The following is a 16,969-nucleotide window of genomic DNA, read 5'->3' as shown; positions in this document are numbered from 1 at the left end:
CTTAAAGTACTAGCTGAGCTAAGAACAAATGCCTGTGTGTTTTGCTTTACATGTTGAATTGGAGTTTTAAACCTTTAAAGATTGCTGAAAAACGAAAATGTTTTTCCTTAAGGTTTTTGAAAACTTCCACGTTTAGATTAATTTGTTTTGAAGACTTTCGTCATGCACACGGTTCCACAAAACAGGCCGAAATCGCTGTAGTACGCATGCCAGGCTGGTGTTTGGCGGTGCCACTTGTTGTATCCTAGATTATTCTGGTGCAATTTGGTGCATGTAAACAATCTGTAACCGAAAAATAATGTCACCAAAGTTCATGAAGCTTTTGGTGTGAGGGCAGGGTTACAAGTATTGCAAATAACAAGCCTTCTGTCCTCTTTTTTCACAGAGTAGAACGTGAAAACAAAAGAAATGCTGCTAGTGACTGGAGCGCTGCAGAGCTGTGAAGGGGCTGTGTCAGCAAAACCTTCCTATTAATTTCTATAATAATAATAATAATAATAATAATAATAATGCATTTTATTTGGAGGCGCCTTTCAAAGCTCTCAAGGTCGCCGTACAATTCTAAAACATATACAGTTTAAAAGCAAGGCAGGTACACAAATATAATTAAAAACAGTTTAAAATAAGTACACAATGGGTGGTGAGGTGATGAGGAAGGTAGGTTCAGGTGGGGTATGCAGATTTAAAAAGGTGGGTTTTGAGTTTGGATTTGAACTGGGTTATGGATTCAGTGTTGCGGATGTCGGGGGGTAATGCATTCCAGAGCAGGGAAGCAGAGCGGCTGAAGGCTCTGCTCCCCATCGTCTTGAGACGGGCAGAGGGGACAGTGAGGTGAACAGAGGAGGAGGAGCGGAGTGCACGGGAGGGAGTGGCAATTTGGATGAGGTCTGTTAGGTATGGGAGGCCAAGGTTATGGATGGTTTTGATGGTATAGAGGAGGACCTTGAATTGAATGCGGAAGTGAACCGGGAGCCAATGAAGCTTGTGCAGGACAGGGGTGATGTGGTGAGAGGAGGGGGTTCTAGTGATGATTCTTGCTGCAGAGTTTTGGACCAGTTGTAGTTTATGGAGGGTTTTTTGGGGGAGACCGAAGAGGAGGGAGTTGCAGTAATCTAGTCTTGAGGTGACTAGACTGTGGACCAGGATGGCAGTGGAGTGAGGGGTGAGGGAGGGCCGGAGACGGTTGATATTGCGGAGGTGGAAATAGGCAGTGCGGGTGATAGTGTTTATGTGTGATTGAAAAGACAGTGTGCTATCGAGGATGACACCCAGACTCTTAACCTGAGGGGAGGGGAAAACGGGAGTGTTATTGATTGGGATAGAGAAGCTGCTGAGTTTGGCGAGTGTGGATTTGGTACCAGTGAGAAGAAACTCAGTTTTGAAGGGGGTGGGAACAATTCCAGTGATGAGGGAGGAGTGAATGACATCCGATATGAGGGGGAGCAGAGAGGGAAGGCAGGCTTTGACGAGGACTGTGGGGAGGGGGTCGAGGTGACAGGAGGAAGATTTGGATTTATGAATGAGGTCCTTGATTTCAAAGGGAGACGGGAGTGTGAAGGCAGAGAGAGACTGGGTTGGCAGTTGGAGATCACAGGGTATGTGAGGGAGGGGGTTGGTGGCGAGGTGGGGGTCACTGGTGAGTTGGCGGTGGATGTTGCTGATTTTGTTATTGAAAAATGTCATTAAAGAGTCGCAGAAGGAAGTACAGTAGAGATGGGGGGGTAAGGAGTCCGGGGGTCGGAGAGTTGTGTTGACGAATTTGGCGGTCATGGTAAACACATCGATCCGAGTGGCTTTTCCAGGTTTGAATTAAATCAATCTAAAATCCTTTATAATGAACAATACCAACAAAAACAGGCAAAGCTAATTAAATGAGCTCATAGACAAAGCACATACAGAGACCGTGTGCAGTCGCTATGGTGCACAAAAATAAAAATCACTTCAAATCCCAAGTGAATTAAGACTGAGCACAGAGTGTACTGTATAGATCAGAGCGTTAGGTACAAGTCATTAGCATGTGGCTGCTAACATCATACAACAAGCGTGGCCTTGTCTCCATTAGGGGCCTAATGGGTTGTGTTTGAGCCACAGCTGGCATCTGCTGATAACATCAACTTGTTTTTGACCTGATCTTTCACACACAAACACACACAAACACACACACACACACACACACACACACACGCACACACACACGCACACACACACACACACACACACACACACACACACACATGCAAATCACTGCCGTTTACAGACTGGTTTATCAGCATTAAATCAGCCAAGACGCGATGACGGTTTTCTTGCCTCCACTCAGTAATGCTGTAATCTTAACAACCTCATATAAGAATGAATGAACGCCTACACATATGAACATTCATAACTCTGAACATATCTGGAGCTGTCAAGGGATTTGGCAGAGCTTGCTTTATCTTAAAGAGGCATAAGAAAGAACACACAGTAAAGATGGTGCTTAGATAGTCTCAAGGGAAGAGATTCATAGAACACTGCACACATATATCATAACTGAGCAACACACTTTACTTGGTTTACTTACCAACTGTACTACACATACACAGATATATAAACATACATTAACCAACCCTGTGTGTCCTCTCACATTCCCTAGAATACAAAGATATGATATGTCAACCATCCTCATGATGGGTGTCTGCACGGCTGTGTGTTTCTATAGCGATAGCCTGTTTATTTGAGCTTGTCCTCACCTCTGTCTATCAGAGCTGAAGGAAACCCATCTTACACCACTTTGCTGCAAAATGACTTCATCACAGTGAGGAAATGAGAGATGAAGGAAGACAGGAAAGAGGAGAGTGAGGAAAAGGGAAACACTCGTATCAGGGTTAACAGAGGATTTGGAGGACAATTTACGATTAGCGGCGTGACCCTTGGAAATCAGACACACACATCACCAATGAGCAATCAGTTTATCCACCTACACAGTACACACATAAATATGCAAAAAATGCATGTAGATGATTTCACGGATAAAACCTTTTCATAAGAAAAAAAGGTAATTTGGGGTATCGACGATGGTTGGAATTTCAAATCGTATAAGATTATAAAGAGGACAAGAAAAGGAGTGAGAGGGGAGTAGAAAATGACTGGATAAAGCTGGGGATAGGGGGAGGCAGGTAAGAGAATCGAACAGGACAGTGTCGGGTAAAGGAGAGTTGTATCCATCAATTTAAAGCTTGAGTGAGCAGCATTGGCGGTTAAACCAGCTAATCAATTGTAATGCGGGAGCACTGCAGCACACTCTCTTTCACTTCGATACGAGTCTCTCTCATCTCCTTTCATTCCCCCACTCTTCGGTTTAATCATAATTATGACTTTATTCTCCTCCGTTTGTGCCAATATAAGTCAATATGCATGAATAATATAACTTGACATGCCTGATTGCATAACCATTCAATTCCTAAGTGCCAAGTGAAAACTCCTTTGCACAGTCTCAACCACATTGCTACCTTGAGAATGTTGATTTATGTAAGCGACCAAGGTTGTCTGCCGCTGAAAGAAGCCGCCAAATAAACAAGTGCAAAGGGTTCGTGCCCGCATATGTGTGTGTGTGTGGAGTAAAATATATGATTATTCATCAGACACTGCTCAATGTAGAAAACTGTGACGACCCAAGGCTTTGAAATCGGGAGCTGATAAGGGGAGTATGAAACAGGTAGTTATCTGTGCATTCTCTGTAATGTTACAGTTATGGTTTGTGAGCAACAGTTCTGAACACATACACCACTATACAGATTTGTCTAGACATAGCCATATGTGAGGTTGCCTAATGAACCCTAGGTCCTGGCCTGGGTTACCACTCTGTTGGGGTGACACAGACAGAAGAGTACACAGGGCTGTACTTGAGGGTATCCAGGCAACAAGACAAGAACAGATAATTTAAAAATTAAGACAATGTGTGTGTATTAATTACGCTTTTACAAAACCTTAGTCGCAATGAGGATTTACAAAATCCCCCTGACACATGCATAAACATCACATCCACACACAAAGACGCCTATAGACTTTTGCATAACAACAACCTTACAAGGTTATCCTCTATCTATGTCACATGTTGGTCTACTATTAGATCCATTTAACATTATAAGATGGGTAACTAATGCAATCACACAGAGACATGTCAGTTTGCCAGACTTTGGTCCCTAATTTTGACCAATTAGAATTTTGATTCAGCCTTTGGAGGGCCAAAACTCTAAATGTGTGATTTAAGACCACCATTTTCTGCTCATGGTGTTGTGGTAAGAGCGCTAGCCCGTAGAGGCTCAGTCCTCAGAAGCAGCAGACCACAGGTTCGAGTCCGGCCCATGGTCGTTCTCTGCATGTCATTCCCCTCTCTGCTCCAATTCACCTCTGTCTCTCCAAACTGTCTAATAAAAATGACAAAGACTACTATTTTCCGATTGACAAACAATGATTTAATCAAGTTCCCTCACGTGGTTGTCAATTTTTGCCTACACAGAGTAACGGGGCCATTTGGAGGAGGTGGGGTTGGTGAGAAAGGGCTGTGGCTGAAAGCAGTGCTAATGACAATTGGATGTTACTAGTCAGCTGATAGCCAAGCAGCTGGTGAAGCATGAATGAAGCAGCTGATGCCCGTCAGCTAATGCAACTAAACCTATGCTCTATTTGTGAATACAACTCACACTTTACATTTCAATGCACTGATGTAAAATTAAAATGGTCCTATATGGTCTTTTTTTCCATGGTATTATAATTTTTTTGTGCAGCATCTTTAGCCTAAATTATATTTTTTTGTATGATAAAATTCACACTAGAAATGTTTAGTTGTTCGACAGCTGTCTTTTATCACCAAAACTATCCATAGTCAGTGCCAAGTTGTACGACTTTACAATCTGGCTTTCCAAATCTGTTGACATGGACCTCTTTGCTGTATTGTTGCATACTTTGAATGCTTTTTCTGTTGCTCCAAGCATCAACCCAGCTACCATCTGGTCCAATCTGGTTTCATAAACAGAGGGGGAGATCAATATACATCCTGGTTGGTAGCTCGTACTCAGCGAACAGCAGCAGGCACATAAAAGTAAATATATTCCCTGCTGAAATCAAACGTTATGCAGCATCTAATGATCTAAGAATCGCTAACAAAAAGCTTTATCCGACAGAACATGGAGATCAAAGTCATCTTTATAAACTTCATGTAGAATGATGTCCATATATATAGACGCATATATTCATCAGCCTTGTGAGACCTGCCTGATCTCTCAAGCTTCACATGTGTGTTTCTCTCGGGGCCCGCAAGATTAGTCTGGTCTCGCCAGTCCATATATTCAAAAGCTCTACTCTGTACCTTCAAATGGACGAAGGAACGCTATGAGAGGTTTTGTTTTCTTAAATTTGCTTCACAAGCATTTGTCTTTTTATCTATTCTGTGGTTTTAATAAATGTCTTACAAGTCAAAACCTCTCCTCACCATTGTACTTATTTCTCAGCAATATAGCCTTAATCTTCTGTGTGTGAAGGTTTGGCAGTGCAACAATAAAACTATCAGTCTAGCACCATTCTGCCCCCTGCCCATTCTACCATAGCTATAGAGTAGGTTCATATACTGTATTGACTTCCATCACCTCCCTCTCCTCTCCTTCCTCTTCCCTTACAAACCTCATAGCCTGTAGATAGCCAAAGGCAAACCCAGCCAGTCAGAGAAGAGCTAGAGCTACGCCTTCAAACAAATGACATTGATCAATCATTAGAAGTTTCCCACACACACACAGAAAAATAATGATAACTATATATTTATTTGGAGTAAGTATAGACATGGAAGAAAGTCACTAAATCAAAATCGGATTTATAATGCTTACACCTATACTGTACTCTCAATGGGATACTGTAGGCGGATTTAAGTCTGCAAAAAAGTCTGCAAAAAAAAAGTGGGGGGGCACCAGCTGAATGCATTAGGGAACCAGCGGGCAGAAAAGTGGGGATGCATTTATGTTAAAACAGTCCCAAACCCTGCTTAAGATTCAAGAATATGGGGTATATAGGTGGGGGCACTCCCCTTGAGTCCACCAGGGTTCTGATCCATGCCGTCACAGGGGGAAATGTAGACTCAGCCTGTCACTGAATCACTGTTTAACTGCTTTAGTGGTTCGGTCTTGCTGTATTATTGCACTATTATTCATTAAGGGAAGCTGCAAATATGGCAGCGTATTATCTACAGTGTGCAAAGAAAAATCCTTCTTCCCTGATCATCCGACCCTGAACATTTCTTTCTTCTGGCCATTAAATCGCTGCAACACTTCCAAGCGGATGCCTGGCAGAGGGGCACATTGTAGGGGAGAACGGGGGAATCTGAGGCATCGGGTAATGTGAGCCACCCCCTGTATCTAGGCAACGGAAAACATTTGTGGTCATGTGAGATATATATTTTCAAGCCCCTCTTATTTCCCCATGGCCCTGAAAGAGAGGACCTCATGGTGCCGTGGTAAGCATGTTTTTTTCACCAAAATAGGTATTTTGCATGTAAAAGTAAATTTTCTTGCTGTCAACTTAATCAACTGTTGTGCCAAAGCAAATGTATTCATGTAGAAAAACTTCTATCATTCGTGTTGATAAACTACCAACATATAAAAACCATGTGATGATATTAGTTAAAGATTAGCCTGAAATGCTAGAGAGGTAGTTTTTTCTCAAATTGTGGTGGTGGGGGAAAGTGAGCCAAATGCTGTGGGGGAAAGTGAGCCAAGTTAAGTTTAGTCTTAAACATATTTTAATGTAATATTACATAACATATGTTTTATTTTAATGTCATACACTTTGTAGAAAAGCCATCATGCCAAGGAAATACACCAGGAAGACGACCTGGGGCAACCACACGGAAAGAGCACCTTCTCATCTTTCCCTGTAACCTTCAGGGCTGGAATGTAGAGTAGTTGTAGAGTATGACAGGCTGATGTTATAATCCAGTTGGGTCTTCTCCTGTGTTCTGAGTCCCAGGCTGTTCTCGCTGGTTCTGATTTTCCTATGCTTTGACCCCCAGACACAAGCTGGCTCTAAGGGTCCAGTGTTCTGGCCCCCAGGCTGTGTTCTAAACTAACTGGTTCTATCTTTCATTTGAATCTTATTAAAACCTTTTGAATTATAATATGTTGTATTTGATTTTGTTCAGAGTTACTTTCAAGTGTTTAGAAAATTTGCTTTGCTTAATTGACCAAACCCCATCATTCTTTTACTAGTCCGACATTAGTTCTGGAATGTGTGGCTAGCTTTCAGGATTCTAACTGTTACAATATGTGTTGTTATGGTAGTTTCAGAGTGGAAAAAGTAAGTGGTTCACTTTACCCCCTTGATTTTTCTGGTCTGTCTCAGTTTACCCCACAGCTGGGGTAAAATCTGCTAATGCCCATTTCTAAGAAACACCCTGAATTAATGGGAAATGTGTAAATTTGAGTGATAAATCATTTTAGCTCGCTTAGAGGGGAGCAAATGTAAAAAGTGGCTCAGATTACCCCGTTCTCCCCTCTTGAAGCTGTAACATTTTATCACAATTGAAGTGTACGGAAAATTGTCCTACTAGTCCACTTTTTGTCTATTTAAGAATGTTTCACCTGTCTCCTTTTCTTTTTTACCCCTTAATATACCTTGAGAGACAGGACAAACTGGTTACCGATGGAAAGGGAAACAGTCCTGTGTCCTCTAATACTGGACGGATGCCAGGGTGGAGTGCAATGATTGGATAATCAAGATAGTCAGAGTCCAATATAAGAGGCCACATTACCAACAAGCCCTGTCAGAGAGAAGAGGGTGACCTCAGATGAATTGCTGCCGAGCCAGACATGAGTCCAGGGGGTTGTTTTAGTGATCTGTGTGTGTGTGTGTGTGTGTGTGTGTGTGTGTGTGTGTGTGTGTGTGTGTGTGTGGGAGTGAGTGTGTGTGCGCTCTTTATCGACACTTTGCTGCCTTGTTTGCTCTCCCTAGCTACTGTTTCTGATAGCAAATAAACAAGTTTGAAATGAAACAAAGAGTCACAACGTTCATTCCCAAGGGACAAATTATTGACTGTTAATAGACAAATGAGCGTCACTTTCCAGCTTTGATAAACTAATTAAAAATGTGTTTCTTCTCCTTTATCTTGGGGGGGACGGGCTACAGAGAACAACAATAAATGGAGTGAGAGAAAACAAGAAAGATGAACTGATCAGGAAGAGATAAAAATGTTCGCTCTGCTAGTACCTTAGGGTATGACTGTTTGCCACTGGAGTGAGGGATGACAGGGAGGAATGATGGAGGGATGAAAGCAAAGAGAGGGCCCTCTGGGAGGACGCAGCGATAGAACGGAGTCACCATCCATAAAATTAATTTCTGAAAACATGGGCATATCATATTATTGTGGATGTAACTGAGGAATGGAGTAGTAGATAAACAGGCCCTTTCAATTAGAATGTCAGAGAAGAAACCGCAGTGGCTTAGGGGTGAGAAATCTCTGGAGAGAGAAGGGCTATTGACTATCACTTACAAAGTGAATATCATCACTGCCAAGCCAACCATTATACGTGCACACACAGACTACAGCACACACACACACTCACACTTTATTGTGAAAAGGATGATCCCTGAAGAGGATGTTTTTTTTCTTCAGGGGAACACCATGAAAGCAAATAATCAAAGAGTCTTTGAAGACAGCTTCAAAGCAAAGAGGCAAAGATTTGTTTAAGGACAACATGCGCAAAAAAAAAAAAAGAAACAAGAAAAGAGGACGTTAATTTCAGGTAGAAGTTGCTGATTGTAACGTTCTTAATGAAGTTATACATAACCTGTCCTGCTTGAGGTGTGTTTACGTTTCTAATCATCATAGTGGAGAACTGAGAGAGCAGAAATAAAATAGGCTACAATATGCATGAAATTGGCTCGGTTGGAGGAGAACACACACACACACACACGCACACGCACACGCGCACACGCACACGCACACACGCACGCACACACACACACACACACACACACACACATGCACACACACACACACACACACACACACACACACACACACACACACACACACACACACACACACACACACACAATGCCTGATAAAGACATAGGAGAGTATCAAACCTCCACAAAGAAAGAACAGGAGCTGAGCTGAAAACAAGCCAGTTAAAAGCAGGATTGAAAGTCTTCACAGCAGCTTACAAGTCAGTGTATGTGGCTTAACACGGCTTTCTTTTCACTCACGTGTTACATGGAATTAAACATTAATGGTGAGCTTTCACAAAAATGCCCATTCAACTTGTCACATCTCAATGTCTGTATTGATCATACCAAGGGTCCATATTTGAACAAGACCAGAAGGTAGACAGAAGGCAATGTTAGTTTTTACAGTACAGACTGAAACTCGCTATAAGATGAACCCACAAACCATGGAAGTGTGTTTACATTGAACGCAAACACAGACCGATCCCAGAACTCATCAGTAACTTTCTCTTTTTTCCTGTTATATTTCTCTCCTTTCTTGTCACATCTTTGTACGTTTAGGAAGCAGATTCATAAAGCCCTGGGATGTGTGTGCATGTTCCACTAAAGCTGACACATCGTCAGGTCTGCAGAAATCCCAGCTGTTATGTGACGGTGGACTTATGCACAACGTCACTTTATGCTTAATGTTAATATCAGCACGCTCACAGTGACAATACTAACATGCTGACGTTTAACAGGTATAATGCTCTCTATCTTAGTTTACTCTTTCTCTAATCAGCACTAAACCAATACACAGAGTACAGCTGAGGCAGATGGGAATGACATCAGTTTCAAAGGTATTTGGACATAAACCAAAGCATTGGAAACATTGACATTTTGACATGATGATGGGAATGGATGGAAGTAACAGGATGACCAAAGCTAATAAAATTCACCCTGAGGGAAACACAAACGTCTTTAACCAAATTATATTTAATTCAAAAGTTGTTGAGATGTTTTAGTCTGGCTGAAAGTGGTGCACTTACAGACAAGACTCAAGAGTTCACTTCAATGTGTAGTACTGTACTGACGCAAAGTATCTGATTTTTGATATTTTAATGCAGATTAAAAGTATACTTTTATATGAGAATCAAACTCGGGGGATGCTTATGGCTAAGGTCATTTTGGCTATAGTTGAAGGACTGAATGGCTTGCACTGTGCAGGGAGGGAACGTTTTATTTTATTCATTCAAGATTTCTTTCTTACGATGTCAAGTGGTCTTAAGTGGGCTCTTAAGTGACCATGTGCTGCTGCCAGACAAGGACTTTTTGTCAGTTTGACCTTAAGTCAGCCTGATTCTCTTATTCATGGGCAGACTGTGTTCTCTTCCTGCTTTTCCTTGGGTCTTAACAGATGCACAAGTACGCACACACACAAACACGCACGCTAACACACGCACGCACAAACTCGCACACAGACACGCACGCACGCACGCACGCACGCACGCACGCACGCACGCACGCACGCACGCACGCACGCACGCACGCACGCACGCACACACACACACACACACACGCGCGCACACACACACACACACACACACACACACACGTATGACAGATCTGGCCTCTTGCTTCACCTTCAGTGTCAGGGATGATTAAATGTTTTTGCACCGTCCTAGACTGAGGCATTCATTCCTCTGAAACTGAAGGGTGTGTGTGTGTGTGTGTGTGTGTGTGTGTGTGTGTGTAAGCATGAATGAGTTAGAGTGGATCAGAGCCCTGAATCCCCCCTACCTTCATCTACTCTCCTCTCCTGTTACTATCCACTTGTATTCTCCATTTTATTGTTTCCAAACAACAGCACCTGATATGTCACAGCACGGCTGTGTGACTCCATTAGAACTATTTTACCTCAAGCAGACAGTAAGGTGACAAACCCTTGAAAAATAAAAGTCTATTCAGTTCATCTGAATTTCAATTTAAACACCTTTTCAATCTCCTCTTTGACTACACTTTTTTTCTATAGAGGACAAAACCTGTGTGCTGAACTGAATGCATTCTCCAAGCGTGTTTATTGTGTGTAGAGTGAATTATTCTTAAGACTAGAAGAAGAAAGAATGGAGAGTCAGAGTGGAATTGAAAATCTCGCAATTTGCTCCATTTAAAGGTTAATTGAGTCTCAACACGAACAATTCCCTAAACTGTCCAGCGTAGCAGGCCATTCTCAGCATCACAAATTTTAATGCTATCCTGGTGTTTCATGTGTTTGTTTTTGGTGAGTGGATACAGTCGCCTTGAGCCACTTCTAACACAAGGACAGCCTGCGTTTGTAAAACCATTGACAGAACAATATAAACCGTTGGTCAGACGCTATGCATTATGTATGTCCTAAATATCAGCCTTTGCGATTTTCTTATCGCATTTTTTCAAATCGAGGTTTGTCTGAACTCAATTTATTCAGTCCTACCGTATAGGACATGAAGGGTCAACACCAGTGAATCACTAACACTTCTACATGGGCAACTGAGATTTTTAGCGGTCAAAATTCAGTGCCTGACGTGTTCACTCTCCTGCAGCTTTCTACAAGAGAGCAACACTCCCTGAAAAGTGTAAGAGACACAGCTCCACTGTGTTGTAACTGACACACTTTCATCAGAGCAGATCATCAAATGCAAGAAAAACTGTAAAATAACTAAAAATAGCCTTCGCTAGAGACCCAAACATCTGTGTTTGAACTCAAGTACATGTGGTGAGAAAGCGACGCAATACTGCCTTTCTTCAGGATGTGTCTCACAGCAGCACATTACGGCTGCATCTCTTTCTGTAGATTTATCGAGGCTTTGATATTGTGGATTACTGTATGGCGCCACACAGCTTATCGCACACTGAATTCAATCAAAACATTTGTAATTAGTTAATCACCTAACAAAGAGAACACAATATCTACGTCAGTCGCATTACACATGCATTTGATTTACCATGATTTTTAATTTAGATTCACATTTGCCTACTCATCATCATTTCAGACAGGAGCCTTGTTGTGGCCAAATGTATCTGCCATTTACCATAAGGAGAAGGCTCATTGGCAGTCACTTCTACTTGTTTACATGAATACTCTTACAAAACATGACTCAGTTCGGCCATAAGAAAAATGTTATGGGTGTCTCATGTCAATCATTTATAGCCTATGTATAAATAACTATAACTTGAGGATTATGTTGATTATGGTATTTTAATAAATGGCTACAAAAAATGGGTCAAATAAATGCATTTCATGGTGTAGATATATAATCATAATGCCAACATGCACAGACATTTGTATTTGTGTGTTGCATAAGAATATGGACATCATCAAAAACTGAATACATGTTCCTTATACTATTCAATTCTGTTAAAAGCATGGTCTTTTTCTGGAAACCAAGAAGAACTGATTTAAGTGTATTTGATGTCACCTTTGGTAAACATAAACAAGATTACAGGATTACATTGTCAGCCCATTACACACACGATAGCTGCTTAAACTCTGCTAAGCTTCAAGCACAAAAACTACATCACTGCCAACTTGCAAAAACTAAATTTTCAATTTTCATGTTAGCCTGCACTAACGCAGCATGACGTTAGAACTCCAACTAACCCTGGAAATAGCTCCATGTTAGTGAAGGGGAGCTGAAGGGGCTAGCTTTGATCATCCTGTGTGCATTAGCCATGGCTCTATCTGGTTCAGCTGACGAGCTGAGAGCTTGGTTATCTCTCTCTTCCATACCGAGATCTCTGCATACGACCTGAGACAGGGACGGGGAACTAACTAGTGCTAAACGCTGCAGTATTATGCCCAGCATTTTATGGGATGTGCAGCTGAGACGGCACAGCAGAACAATCCTAATCTCAGTGTAAAGGCAATCTGTTGTGGAACATCAAAGTGTTTGTCTCTCTTAAAACCTGTTATCTGCTAATTATTTGACTGTGAATCTCACTATTATCAGAGAAATAGATCAGCACTGAGAGCATTAAAGCCCAACACCATGTACAGTGTGTTAGAGCTAAATCAGATTAGCCAAAATCAGCAGTAACAGTGTCAACCAACACTGCACATTATGTTGGATGAAGCCATTTCCAAAACTATACACTAAACTAGTGTGCAAAATAATGTTGTCTGGCAATAATTCTACTCCAGCTAACAAATAATATTTTCAAGTCGGACAAGTCAGGTTGTCATAACAAAGATCATCATCATAATGTTCATGACAGGCGTCATGTCATGGTTATGACTGTAATGAGAATGTCATGTCAGTCTTATGCATACCCCTTCAAATAAAGTGTTACCAAAATGTTGTTGCCTGAACTCACCATCCTGTACTGTCCTCTTGGCAGAGCTGGAGTGGGCTTTAGTTCCTGGGTCTCCATATCTGTCAGGTTCAACCTCTCGCTCTGAAATAAAACCAAACATTAACAAACCTGAATGATAACAATAAATCACACATGCTTGAAGTAATAGTTAAGACATTTTGTGAAATATGCTTATTCGCATTACAAGAGAAGATTGAGTCCACTTTTATGTCTGTGTTTAAATGGAGCCTGAGCCATTAGCTCAGTTTAGGATAACAACTGGAAGTCTGGCTTTGTCCAAATACGTTAAACAATATGGCTATAAGCACCTTTAAAGCATGGTTACATTTCTTTAGTTTAACTCGTAGAGAAACGCTTATGTAAAAACTACAACGCAACGTACAGTAACGACGCTCGGATGTTTAACCCGGCATCCTGCCTTGTGCTAAGCTAATCACCCCCTCAGCTCTGTACTTCATGCACAGACATGTGAGTGATGTACACTTTCAAATTAATCTCTTTGAAAGTATGCAACTAGGCGTATAAATAATGCTTTAAATTTCCTCAGAGACATTGTGTAATCCCTAAGCAGACATGGTGGTGCTGCAGAGGGACGGGCACATAGTTTTCCTCATCTGAAATGAATAACCACCGCAGACTCGTTATCTAACACACAAACAAATAGACTCTGCTGAGGGGGGGGAATACAAGTAGTGCACCTATCCATCTAGATACACAAACACTAATACATCCTCTCTCTTGCACACGCACACACACACACACACACACACACACACACACACACACACACACACACACACACACACACACACGCACACACACAAACACACACATATGCGCACACACACACGCACACTGTTGGTGAGTTGTGGAAGAGCCTCAGGGAGGGAGCACAGCAGCCAAAACACGGAGGTACAAGAAGTTTGTCATGTCTGTCTGTAGGCTGTGACATTAACACCCTGTGATGATTAACTCCCTAACTCATCCATCTCCTGTATTTATTCACAGGCAAGGCTTTTGAACTGAACACATGGAGTGTTATACTGAGCAGGATAAGGGTGTAAGGAGAAATGAGCTGGGAGGCAGACAAACAAAGCTAGTCCAACTTTGTAGGCTCGGTTGTCTGTATATCCTTGTATCTCTGTCCACGTCCCTCGAGACACTCTGATGCCACTGTCACTTTGGCGTGTTGGCCTTTAGCCTGAGGGCTCCTGCTATGACAGCTAGCGGAGGCAGTTTGCACACACCCTCTGAAGTTTACTTATCCCAATTTACCCTGATCACTGGAGACTATGTTCCATGTTGAGCTCAAAGGGCAGAATCAGAACACACACACCAAAAACCGTTCACTCTTCCATCTATGTGATCTACTGTTGTGTGTATCTCCCCCTCTTGTTCAGCAGTGTTCACTACACTGCAGTCCATTGATTCACAGCTTTGTTTTGCTCCGATGTTTGCTCTTGGTTTTTGTCTCTGATTTTCCTCAACTGGTGTAGTGTAGTGTACGGCAGTAACATGTCCCTCTACTCATCGAGGCTCTACTATCTGCCAACATTTACCCTTTCTTAATCACCATTTCTCATGGCCAATCGCTCCTCGGCGCCTCCTCTTCCATGCCATTTCCTTTTTTCCATTATAAACAGACATTTTACTGCTTTGCTGATATGATTGGCTTCACCTGTTCATTAAATTAACAGCACCCTCGAAGTGACTGTGTATCTCCTTCCACCACGTCTCTCCAGGCTCCGGGTATCATTGATTACCGCCTGTGTGCCTGTGTATGTGTGTGTGTGTGTGTGTGTGTGTGTGTGTGTGTGTGTGTCTGTGTGTGTGACAGGTTCATTTACTGCATACGCCTGAAATCACTGTTGCACGTACGTGTGCATTTCAGCTGATAGTTCCATTTATGTGTTAAGACCCAACACTGCGAGCCTCTGAGAGAGCCAGATAAGAGCTGCAGCCGAGGGGTCGTGGATATTGAGCGGCTTTTCATGATGTGACCAACCAGCCATTCAAATCAAAGCGGTAAACAATGTTTAAAGAACGCCCAGAGAGCATGCAACAAGCCCTTAGCACATTACAAACTAAATGAGATATTAGCTGTTATTTCGCTGGCCTATCCGCCTCTCTTTCTAATTGGTTTCTCTCAGATAGCTTCTCCAGGCGCAGATCAAAAAGATTGTTATATGAGAATGTATTTAGAAGCAGCGACCAAGTTAAGGGATTTTTAAAAGATGGGGCCGATGAGAAATGAAGAGCGTGACAGGCGGCATAATCTTCAGAGAGACACGGGGCTCACTGAGTTGAAGTGATGAAATATGGAACGAACGACAAACACTCTGCCGGGAAAACACAATGTCACGTCTAATCAGGCTGATTGGCAATTTGGAAACGCCAGATCTTTTTAGGCTTTGTTTTCTGGCTGTTACTGCCAAACAATCAGAGCATCACAAATTACTTTTGTTTCTGCTGCCAAAAACTGTTCCCATAGCAACCACTCGTTCCCCAATGTAATTTAATTAGGCAAACGGACAGTAGTAGTCAACACCTGAAAATCTCAAATTGTGGTCTTCCATGTCTTTCCATTGTGTCCTCTGATTGCCTGGGGGCCAGCTGTGCTCCTCTGGACTGGCTGTGATAATGTGGCACTGCCTGGCTGATATTTGTAATCCTCCATTTTAGACTGGGGCTCTCTGGATAATGCATAGCAATCACAATTTCACAAATCTGCTGGGCATGCCCATATGCAAAGAACCAGAGAATGAAATAGTCAAAGTGCTAATTCTAACATTGGTCTTGTCTGACATTAAAACCGCAATCCGCTGCCAAGGATTCTTTCTCCCTGCTCTTGTCTCTCTCCGTCACTCTGCTGAAGGCTTAACATACTTTTTCAGGGCAACTCTCCAACCAATACAGATGGGACCATGCAGATGCAGAAAGCCAGTAGTAAATAACATTGAGGGTTTGATGCTGGAAGAAGGCTGAGCTGACCTGGAGGACACACAGCGTACAATGTGAAGTGTGTTTACATGGCTAGAGACGCAACCTGTTATAATGGTGTCACGGCTCAGTGGGAAAAGTCTTCATGTAAATGCCAGGGTGAATATACTGTTTTGTCAACCATAGACTCAAGCTTGTGTGAGCGGCATTGTTTGACAGCAGGTATTTCCACCCTCTGTGTGAATGGTAAATGTTAAAGTAAAGGTCAGGAAATGGCTGATATTTTAAATGATGACAGGGCAGCCGCTCTCACTCCAGAATGCCACGGTCAGTCACAGGCGGGCAGAGAGCAAACACAAGAGAGTTGGGTTCTCGTTTGTTTTCGAGCTCACTGTGTGTATTGTTTGAAAAGAAAACTAACGTGGGTGGACCAAAAAATGCAAGATGTTGAATTTTGAACAATGAAACCAATAAAAAGAAAATCAGTTGACCATCAGCACTTTACTGAAAATATAATAAATGAAAATAATTGATTCTCTCTCTCCCTCTCCCTCTTGCCTGACGTCATTTTAGTTGAGTTTGAGTTTAAAGTTGGGTCACGGAAAGGAAACTGAGTGACTGACAACAGAGCAAACTCCCACTGCTGATCATTACGATGCGATGCGTATCAAAGGTCAAGCCGAAACCAATTAAGTGAACCCTGTATCTTCCTTAGTTATAGCAACACAAC

At 42.2% G+C, this 16,969-nt stretch overlaps 1 protein-coding gene across 1 annotated transcript in view; it reads right to left on the bottom strand.

Moving 5' to 3' along the window:
- Positions 1–16,969, bottom strand: part of LOC307256243 (testican-1-like) — a gene marked incomplete at both ends in the record, with an annotated part of 88,390 nt that overhangs the window by 22,063 nt on the left and 49,358 nt on the right. The window contains one exon of the mRNA XM_080035148.1: positions 13,276–13,380. Within this exon, the coding sequence (XP_079891274.1) occupies positions 13,276–13,380 (105 nt within the window). The remainder of the gene's footprint in view (positions 1–13,275; positions 13,381–16,969) is intronic.

The sequence above is a fragment of the Ammodytes marinus genome (genome assembly GCF_949987685.1).
Source record: "Ammodytes marinus genome assembly, chromosome: 10".
NCBI lineage: Eukaryota > Metazoa > Chordata > Actinopteri > Uranoscopiformes > Ammodytidae > Ammodytes > Ammodytes marinus.
This window is presented reverse-complemented; position numbering and strand designations above follow the sequence as displayed.